The sequence below is a fragment of the Podospora anserina genome, chromosome 2, assembly GCF_000226545.1.
Source record: "Podospora anserina S mat+ genomic DNA chromosome 2, supercontig 2".
Lineage (NCBI taxonomy): Eukaryota > Fungi > Ascomycota > Sordariomycetes > Sordariales > Podosporaceae > Podospora > Podospora anserina.
In genome coordinates, this window is record NW_001914858.1 from 431,203 (window position 1) to 441,647 (window position 10,445).

General features: G+C 51.5%; 2 protein-coding genes across 2 annotated transcripts; one reads left to right on the forward strand and one right to left on the reverse strand.

Annotated features, from left to right (window-relative positions):
* Positions 1-381: 381 nt before the first annotated feature.
* PODANS_2_1030 (uncharacterized protein) lies at positions 382-1,692 on the reverse strand (the record flags this gene model as incomplete). Its single annotated transcript, XM_001910812.1, has 1 exon — positions 382-1,692. The coding sequence occupies one exon, from the start codon at positions 1,690-1,692 to the stop codon at positions 382-384; it is 1,311 nt and encodes a 436-aa protein (XP_001910847.1).
* Positions 1,693-7,061: 5,369 nt separating this feature from the next.
* Positions 7,062-10,014, forward strand: PODANS_2_1040 (uncharacterized protein; the record flags this gene model as incomplete). The annotated part of the gene is made up of 4 exons (XM_001910813.1): positions 7,062-7,142; positions 7,216-8,341; positions 8,424-9,814; positions 9,877-10,014. 4 exons carry the CDS (start codon positions 7,062-7,064, stop codon positions 10,012-10,014), a joined length of 2,736 nt encoding a protein of 911 aa, XP_001910848.1.
* Positions 10,015-10,445: the final 431 nt, after the last annotated feature.

Below are 10,445 nucleotides of genomic sequence, written 5' to 3' on the forward strand. Positions count from 1 at the left end.
CAACTCATGTATTGGAACCTGTTCCTACTACCATCTCATAAAACCCCCTTCAAACTCTCCGCCAAAAGAATCCAATACACTCTCAAGCTTCATACACCCGCTTCACCGCAGGCCGGTCATTCCCCTCCACCCAAAGAAGATACACAAAAAAAACCCATTTTAACGCCCGCTTCTTATCTGTTCTTGCCCTCATTTTCAAGAGGGGTCTGATATATCAAGAAATCCAAAACATAAGAAAATATAAAAATTTCCACGACCGTTTCATCCGAAAAAGTAGATCACAAAGAAGTAGAGTAAAGTTGCTCCCCAAATAAACCAGGATATCGTCAGTTCAAAAAAGTCAAGAACACATCAAAAGAAAAAGGCCATCCAAAAAACACCTCATGGTGCGGCATGCTCATCGCCGAACGGACTCCTTTCCCGGTTCTTGACTGGTACAGAAGAGTCTCTTTGAGACGCCCGTCGTGTCGCCTCCTCGATGACAGCACTGAGGTTGTTACTACTGATGCTGCTGTTGTGAGACGGCTTCGGTGGGTCAGAAAACGGTCCGAGATCGTTCGTTTGTGGCGAGTCAACAATGATGGTAGCGGCGGTGGAGTCTCTATAGGTATCGCCCGAGACGGTGATAGGGGAAGAGAGGGTATCCTGCTCTGATCTCGCTTTGCTGCTGGTGCTGTTGCCGTTCAACTTCTTGATGCTTCCAACCCGAACAACCATAGCCCTAGCCGGCGTGGCTGTGTGGGTGCTGGCATTGTTCAAGAAGGTAGACCCAACGCTGAAAGTGCTGTTGGCGGGACTTGGCGGCCGGAGAGAAGAGTACTTCTCGTAGTCTACAGTGGGAACTGGGGGAGTGGCGGTGCCGCTAGAGTTGTTGGAGTTGGCCGACCGGACACTAACCATGGCCGGCTTCGCTCGCATACCCGTCTGCGCGGGAGCCACAACAACGGCGCTCTTTCCATAGATGGTGGACGCCACGCTGGAGCGCGGGGCGTACGAGGTCCGGGCGTAGGAAGTACGATCAGTGTAAGAGGAGATGCCAGAGTAAGTCGAATCACGCAAGTCACCCGGGATGAAGAAATGCTGATCTTCTGTGCTCGATGGAGTGCCGGCCTGCGAGTGACTGGCAGGAATTGGCGGAACGGGAGGAACCAACACTGTGGGAGAGGCTGTGGCTCTGTTGGTAACCCCGGGAATATAGGCGATCTGGATGATGTTCGAAGCGCGGGTAAGAACGGTGGAGGCAATCGAGTGAACAGTATGGGTGGAGGCGCGATAATCCCGGCGTTGAGCAAAGTTCTTCTCCCCATCCATATGCTCAGCTGAATCTTCCCAGACCTCCTGGGCAACTGGTTGCTGCTGCCTCCTAGACTTCACGCAAAACCTCCATACCAAGTACGAGAGAATGACGACGGCCGCGATACCACCAATCACTCCACCAGCGATGGCACCGACATTGGTCGACGGTTGCGAGGGTCTGGGAGGGAGCATGGCTGGGTCGAGAGGCTGGCAGATCATATGAGCACATTGCTTGCATGTCTCGGGGATCATGATGCATTCATGTGTCGTCTGGTCGCAATTCTCTGGGCAGACGGGTTGTTGTCCCTTGTTGCACTGAACACAGACTTCCTGGCGCTTCCATAGCGTCGAGAAGGACATGGCGGCCGTGCCATGTGAATCGAACATGTCGGCCATGGTGAGCAAGAAACCTGAGACGTTCGTGAGGCGGGGTGAGGAATATATAAAAAGGGCGATGCTGTTTGGTGTTTGGGTGACCTGTTCGTTACGCTGTGCCGATCTCGAGGATGTGTAACGGGCCAAGCCTGGACCACTTGCTCAACGTTTATCTATTCCACGCGCGTGAATTGTTCGTTTGTGACCCGAGAGCTTATCGTATCAGATGAAGAAAATCGAAAGGGTATAAGGGGATGGTTTGCGTCGTCGGTCGGGTTTCGCACTCGGCGGCGGGCGCAAGCAGAGAGGACAGGATGATGAGTTGAAACGAGTGACGATTGAGACTAGCTCAGTAAAGAACGGAACACATTTGGTTTGATAAAATAGAACGAATTGAAATAATGAATACAGAGTTTCTTGACAGTGATAACAACAAGAACAACAGCAACAGGGCGCGTGGTTGATGTTGAAGATGGGACGCCAGGAACCTCGCTGCGAGGCAAGAAGGCGGAAGGCGGGAAGGGTGGAGGATTTGGCTGAAGGACCTGGAACTTGGACCTGGTTCCTCCCTCAATTTGGCCAAGGGGCCAGTCAGGAGGGCAGAGCCACACTCAGGCGCCCCGCAGCGGTTTAGCGAAAACGTCCTGGAGGGCGACACCAACGCCCCATTCGCTCGATCAACCACGCCTGGCCTGGCCCCTGGATTCCCTCTTGTGGCACGGCATTAGCATTACGGGAGCACACTTCCATGTTTCTTTTTGGTACCTTTCCAGAACATTGATGAGCTTTTCACATCATCATCATCCTCTCTCTTTTCATCTCTATCAACAACATCGCAATCAATTGCCTCACTGATGGAGCATATCGGCTCTTCTTGCCACAGCTCAAACGTGGCATGAAATTCGCTTATACCTCTCGCCTTCCCAAAGAGGATTTCCCCGCGACAACAATCGCTCGGTAGGTCCCACTCAGCCCAGCCCACCATTGCCAAGGCATGCTCCAATGTAAATCCCTTCCACCCAATCACGGACCACGCCCAGGCCAGAGGTTTCAACGCCTTTTTCGAAATCCCGAAGCCATACATACGAATGCATGGGTTGCAGATCAATTCTGAATTTGCATCAATTTATGGATTTCCGACCCCGCGTTTGACGACGACTTCGGGGGAAATGATCAAGAAGATGTCCTATCTAGATTTCTAGACTCAACTTGAAGTCGTCGCTGATTGGACAACCCCCCTTCCTACCGCCAAGCCACAGTTTCTTTTCTTAACAACACCCATCAAATAGTTCCTGCAGACCTGCGGTGGTGGTGTGGTGCTGTTATTGCTGACCTTACCATGGAAGGTCCAACACCAATTGAGCAAGTTCCAACAACGGGCAACCAACCACCGTCATTACACTACCATAGCCGTGCCATATTTTTCCAGCTTTGTATGTCTCGGGTGTATATTACTCAGCTGCAAAACCTCACGAGCCGAACAAGCAATGTTATGTGCGGGAGCTATAGAAAGCATAGTCTCGGGATAATGTACCGGGCAAATCCCGGTGGTCCCAGTCCCCAAGAAACCCGTGAGGGTGTTTCGGGTTGTTTTTGTTTCTGATGGGTATATGTGGATATCCGATCCCGGGCATGGTGGCTTGAGAGACTTGACACGAGATGGGGAGACGGGGATATCCTATGTTGAGGTTTGAGGAGTTGGAGACCTCAAACCTTCATGGCTGGGTATCCTTTCATGCATGGGAGCTGTTGTTTTGGAATGATATCCTGACATCAACTCTTAACAACATGTCGTTATTCCCGAAACGAGTCCATATTGTCATCATCACTACAACAAGTCCAGACCCCAACTGTCATCTTTCGTATTTCATATCCCCCATAGTAACCCGCATGAGATTTTCAGAGATATAGTGCTTCCCATTCTCGTCTTCCTGCATAGTTCTACCGCTGCGGGTGAAAAAAACAGGGAAGGGAGCACTATATCGTCGGAAAGGGAACCGGGTGGGTGATGTTACGCTGCATTTACATTTCCCGAGTGGTCAGTTGGTCTGTACACGAAACCTGACGTATATCGTCGATGTGGATTTTAGGCTAAACGCGAATCTGGGGAAATCTAGAAATCTAGATGTGCTGCTGGCTTGGAATGCAGTTGATATAAAGCTGACTGTCTGTTTCCCTGGCGGTGGCGAGCAAGGTGATGTCTTGTCTGATAGTGCGGATGCATGTCAGTCATCGTTGAGCGTCTTCGAGCCACAGCTCACCTCAACTCCAGGGTTGCAGAGAGCCGCAGTTTGAATTCCCGTCAAAGATTAGGTTCGACAGTGTCGAGTCCAAGTTCACGGACCTATCGTGACCGGAGCAATCCGAGAGTCAGGGCCAACCGGTAGCGTTGACGGCGCATATGTCGAGCGTTGGGATGAGGTGACAGACATGGCGCAGCCGAATTACAAATGCTCGGTGATCGACCGGACCTATAGGATAGACTGAGCCTTAGCAGCACCACTCGGATCATCACCTGTGCTGAGCACCGAAGCACTTGCTACCATCCGAAAGCTCCCCTGACGGCTCAGACCGTGAACTAATACGGTGCAATTGTAAGGCTTTTGAAGACCAGACTGTGGCTTGAGAGACCTTTGGACCCTGAACCCTTCAGCGGGAATGGCTTAAGCCTTGCGAACCGCAGTCAGGCATCTATATGTATGATTGGGTTGGCTGACAGACCCAAACTGAACCTCACCACATGGAAAAGGATTTCCCTGTGAATGTTGGTAGAAGGATGACTGACAACGCAGCAATCATGTCCGGAGTTTGCAGTGCATGGCAGTGTTCTGTTGGTCGGTGAGCGCTTGCACAACAACATCATTCGACAGAGAGATTCTGTGCATCCCCCTCGGACTCGAAGGCGCTTATAAGATCTTGTGAGACGAGCCTCGACGAATGCAACCTCTGACAGAGCTGAAGCGAGAGAGATTGAAATAAAATGTCGAAACAAAATAACAATGGCCTTCGAGGCCATCATTGCAGTGAGAGATCCGACGGGATGTCACTCCCACCGGCCGCTTCAGTGAGAACGGGAGATAGGGTCACCAGCGGCAGAGACCAGACCGGACGACACCAGATGAGTGGGCTGATGCCATTCCCACGGCCGCTGGGAGCCCGAGAGAGAAATCATCGTTCGCAAAGAATGCACAGCTCGTGTAATCATGGCGAGGGAACCCAGCGAATCTTTGTCGTCCAAAAACGTTTCTGAACGAGGCTGGGCGGGATCCGAGCAGCCGGCACCTCCATCTTGCGCTTGACGGGCAGCAGTAGCGCCAGCTCAGCCTCACTACGCAAGCACGCCACCACCCAACAACAACAACTGGATACGGAATGCTTGTTGCGTCAAAAAGTCTCCGTTTTATGACTGGCGGTTGGCATTCGACGATATTTCTTTGAAGGAATGATCTGGGCTCCGGTAGGGTTCCGTACATCTGAGACCCTCTTTGCCGGCCCGATTTTTTTCTTTACGGATCCCAAGTGTTCTATTTTTGGCCCCAAGTCGATTTTTTTTGTCCCCATCATGGAGATCCGTGATCTGTGTGAGATCGAAAAAAAAACAACCCAAAGACAACCACAGGCATGTGGCAACCTCAGTTCGTGTTGGTGGATGCTAGATATCCTCCGTATGGTAGGCACATACGGAGGGCATGCTGCTTGCTCGTGAGAGAAAGTTTCCTATCTTGTGCAACGCGTGGCAAGCGGCGAGACGTGGGTTTCCGTGATGTCGTGCGAGAGAAAAGCAACAGCAAAAAAAGGAGAGGAGAGATTTCAATATTCCGTTTGTCCCTCTGTAATCCCAAATAAAGTTGGACCCCAGCGGCCCCCTGATGTTGCAGCCGCGTCGATTGCCAAGAGAAACCGTTTGGAAGACTGAACCCTTTTTTTACCTCAAACGTTCTGGACGAGAAAGCGGGAATTGACAGCTATCTGAAAGCTTTCCTCGGTCTATTATTTTGTCCAGATATACGTGTTTGCAACTGGGAATACCGTGTGCCAGTTGGTGCCAGTCCGAAGACGTTCCAGACTGACGAGATCAGAAAGGATGGGCGTTGTGGAGGGCATGATGGACGTCATGCATTCGCTGAGCGGGTGAGCTGTTTCAGGCCTCAGGGGATGAGTACCCATAGGAACAAAACAAGCTCGACACGCTCGATTCTTATCAAGGAACAGATGCTTTGATCGATCAACTGTATTGGATATCACGAATGCTCGATAAAATGACAATGAGGCCGTGATACCTCACAATGAACAGACCCCAGTGCTGAGGAAGAAACGAAGACCCTGAAAATGGAAGGCTAGGCCATGCTGGCTGGTTTGGCGATCTGGAGTTAAACGGCACCAACGCACAGTACCCGCGGCTGCGGTCCAGACTGTGCGAAGAACGCTCCCCAAACTGGAGCACTCACTGCCCAGTCGCCGTGGAAACTCAAAATGATGAATGCAACTACCAAGTAGTTGCAGATGGGTATGTACACAGAAGCTGTCATGTTCCTAGGGTCTTCAATAGGCTCAAAGAAAAGAAGAAGGTGAACCTGCCTCGCAACAATGTTCCTTGGGCCATGAAACACTCCTGAGATGGCAAACGAGATGTGAGTGCCGGGACAAGGTGACAGCTGCTTGGCACTCAGGGGGCCGCCTGGCAGAAGAGAAAGACGGCGACGACAGCACTGACGTCGGTCTCTTCCAGCGTTCGTTCGTGTGGGCGGGCTGTGGGCGGTGGGCAACTGATGAACCTGGAACTGGAACGGGTCGAAAGCGAGCCAGTCACCAGTGAGCAGCTCGCAGTCGCAGCCATCCCTGGCTAGCAAAGAAGGCGGTGGAGCACCCTCGCCCATCCCTGTCGCTCAGCCACAGGCCCCCTTCACCAACTTCATAACAGGGCCGCCGTCTCCTGAGAGCTGTTGAATCAGGTTTTTGAGACCTCTCTCTTGACATTTGTATTTTTTTTTCCTTTCTCTTTTCTCCTCTCTGGAGACGATTCCTAGAATATCACTGCTGTTGCTGCCACCAGCTGAGCAGCAAACAGCGAAAACATTGTCTTGTCCTGTGCCACTCGGTCACCGGCGCTTCCCCTTCCTGCCGTGCCCTGGAATTGGGTATCAGAACGACTCGTAACGGCAGCTGACGTTTCGCACTGCAACTGCGCCAAGCTTCACCGTCTCTTTTTCTTTGACCGACCTGACAACCAACAACCAAACAACCTCGACCTAACATCGCGATCCCCTACGAACAGTCCCCCCCGACGATCCAGCGACCTTTGAGAATCTTGCAAAATACCCAGAATATTCCAATCTTTGAGGGAATCTTGATTTCAGCTATTTCTCGCAAAAGCGAGCCGCGACTCCATCATGGCGTACCACGGCGCTGGTGGCCGTGGAGACGGCTATGAAGACCACCCGTTGCAGAACCTCGGCGGTCCCCATGGACAGGTAAGCCACCAAACCATACTGTGGAGGATGGCAGGCGGGGTGCTTTGTTGCTAATATCTGAATGAATTGGCAGAACGACGATGAAGTCCAGGCCTCTCTCCTCAACGACAACCAGGCCTACGACAACAGTCGTTTGGGCGCCGGAACTCCTCCAGTTCGTCCAGTCTCGGCATACAGCTTGACCGAGTCGTACACACCCAATGCCGGCACTACGCGGGCTGGCATCGGTGTTCAGCCCACTCCCCCTCCCCACGGATACACCAATGAGTATGCCGGTGCCCCCCAGTACGGAGTGTCGGCCAATGGTGGATTCGGCGATCAACAATATGGAAACTCTGGGCACTCTGTCGCCGAGACCGATGATAGCTGGATTCAACGCCAAAATCCCAACGCTGCCCCAGCTGGTGGCCTGAAGCGCTATGCTACCAGAAAGGTCAAGCTCGTTCAGGGTTCCGTTCTGAGCATCGACTACCCCGTGCCCAGTGCCATCAGAAATGCTGTTCAGCCCAAGTACAGAGACGTCGAGGGCCAGAATGAGGAGTTTTTCAAGATGCGCTACACTGCGGCCACTTGCGATCCCAACGACTTCACTCTCAAGAATGGTTACGATTTGCGCCCTCGCATGTACAACCGGCACACCGAGCTCCTTATTGCCATTACCTACTACAACGAAGACAAGGTTCTCCTCTCGAGAACACTCCACGGCGTCATGCAGAATATCAGGGACATAGTGAACCTGAAGAAGTCGTCGTTCTGGAACCGGGGTGGCCCTGCCTGGCAAAAGATTGTAGTCTGCTTGGTTTTCGATGGTATCGAGAAGGTCGACAAGAACGTTCTTGACGTGCTTGCCACTATCGGTGTATACCAGGATGGTGTGGTGAAGAAGGATGTTGACGGAAACAATACCGTTGCCCACATCTTCGAGTACACCACCCAGCTCTCCGTCACGCCAAACCAGCAGCTCATCCGGCCAACGGACGACAGCCCGGCTACCCTTCCACCAGTGCAGTTCATCTTCTGCCTGAAGCAGCAAAACAGCAAAAAGATTAACTCGCATCGCTGGCTTTTCAACGCCTTTGGTCGCATCTTGAACCCAGAGGTGTGCATCTTGCTTGATGCTGGTACCAAGCCCAGTCCCAAGTCGTTGCTCGCTCTCTGGGAGGGCTTCTACAACGACAAGGATCTTGGCGGTGCCTGCGGTGAGATTCACGCAATGTTAGGTGGGTCTTATCAATTTTACGTATGCATTTCCCATGATGAATAGCTAACCATCGCTTGTAGGCAAGGGCGGAAAGAAGCTACTCAACCCTCTGGTCGCTGTCCAGAACTTCGAGTACAAGATTTCCAACATTCTGGACAAGCCCCTCGAATCTGCGTTCGGTTACGTCAGTGTGCTGCCAGGTGCTTTCTCGGCCTACCGCTTCAGAGCCATCATGGGCCGACCTTTAGAACAGTACTTCCACGGTGATCACACCCTGTCCAAGCAGCTCGGCAAGAAGGGTATCGAGGGCATGAACATCTTCAAAAAGAACATGTTCTTGGCCGAAGATCGTATCTTGTGTTTCGAGCTGGTCGCCAAGGCTGGCCAAAAGTGGCATCTGAGCTACATCAAGGCGGCCAAGGGGGAGACGGATGTGCCTGAAGGTGCTCCCGAATTCATCTCGCAGCGTCGTCGCTGGCTCAACGGTTCCTTCGCTGCCAGTTTGTACTCGTTGATGCATTTCGGACGCATGTACAAGTCTGGCCACAACATTGTCCGCATGTTCTTCTTCCACATTCAGCTCATCTACAACGTCCTCAACGTCATCTTCACCTGGTTCTCGCTCTCTTCGTACTATCTCACGACCACCGTCATCATGGATCTCGTCGGTACTCCAGTGCCTGCATCTAACACATCGGCGCTCCACCACGCTTGGCCATTTGGCGATACCGTCACACCTATATTCAACGCGGTTTTACAGTATCTCTACCTGGCATTCGTCATTCTGCAGTTTATTCTGGCTCTGGGTAACAGGCCAAAGGGTTCCAAGTGGACGTACATTACGTCTTACGTGCTCTTTGCCATGATCCAGGCCTACATCATCATCCTCTCGGTTTATCTCGTCGTTCAGGCTTTCAAGATTCCGCTTGCGGACCAGATCAAACTGGACAATGCGTCTAACGCGATGGAGTCCTTGTTTGGTGGTACGGGGGCGGCTGGTGTCATTCTCGTGGCCCTGATTACCATTTACGGTCTTTACTTCTTGGCATCCTTCATGTACCTCGATCCCTGGCACATGTTCCACTCGTTCCCCTACTACATGCTGCTCATGTCAACCTACATCAACATTCTGATGGTGTATGCCTTCAACAACTGGCACGATGTGTCGTGGGGTACCAAGGGTTCAGACAAGAACGACGCGCTGCCGTCGGCCCAGGTCACCAAGGGCGAGAAGGACGAAGTGTTGGTTGAAGAGATCGAGAAGCCGCAGGAAGATATCGATCAGATGTTTGAGCAGACTGTCAGGAGAGCTCTTGCGCCGTACAAGGTGGAAGAGGCGCCCGAAACCAAGGAGCTGGAGGACTCTTACAAGTCTTTCAGAACGAGTCTGGTGGTGATGTGGCTATTTTCGAACTGTTTCTTGGCTGTGGTTATTACCAGCGAGAACTTTGACTCGTCTTTTGGCGCTGGGGTATGTTTACAGTCTTTTGTCCTGTTGATAATGAGATTCCAAAATGCTAACTTTGGTGACAGCGGAATGCCACCGCCAGAACCGCCTGGTTTTTCAAGTTCCTCCTGTTCGCTACTGCCGGTCTGTCCATCGTCCGTTTCATCGGTTTCTGTTGGTTCCTCGGCAGGACCGGTATCATGTGCTGCTTTGCCCGGCGTTGAAGCGTTTGTCTTTTTCGTGGTTTTTCTGCGAGCGCGGGCGCGGAGTACTTTCAGGGCGGTGCCTGTACGAATATGGTCACATTTTCAGGCCCTTGTTCTGACTCTCACAACTTCCCTCCTTATCCTTTAACTATTCATCTCTGGAAAGATTGGTTTTGGCTCGGGGCAACTGGAGTGGGTGGGGGAAAGAGGGTAAGGAAAAAATAATTCACGTCATCAACTTTATGAAGCGCGGATATCATGGAGAAGAGAAAAATATGAAGGGTATTTTGTGTGTTTTAATTGTTGTAGCTCAAGGGGGGGGGGGGGAGCAAGGGAATTTGTTAATAAAAAACTTTTATTTATTTTTGTTTTTGTTTTTCTATAATCTGTTCTAATTCTTATAAAATTAAAAAAACGTATATAATAACATGGATATTTATCGCTATATT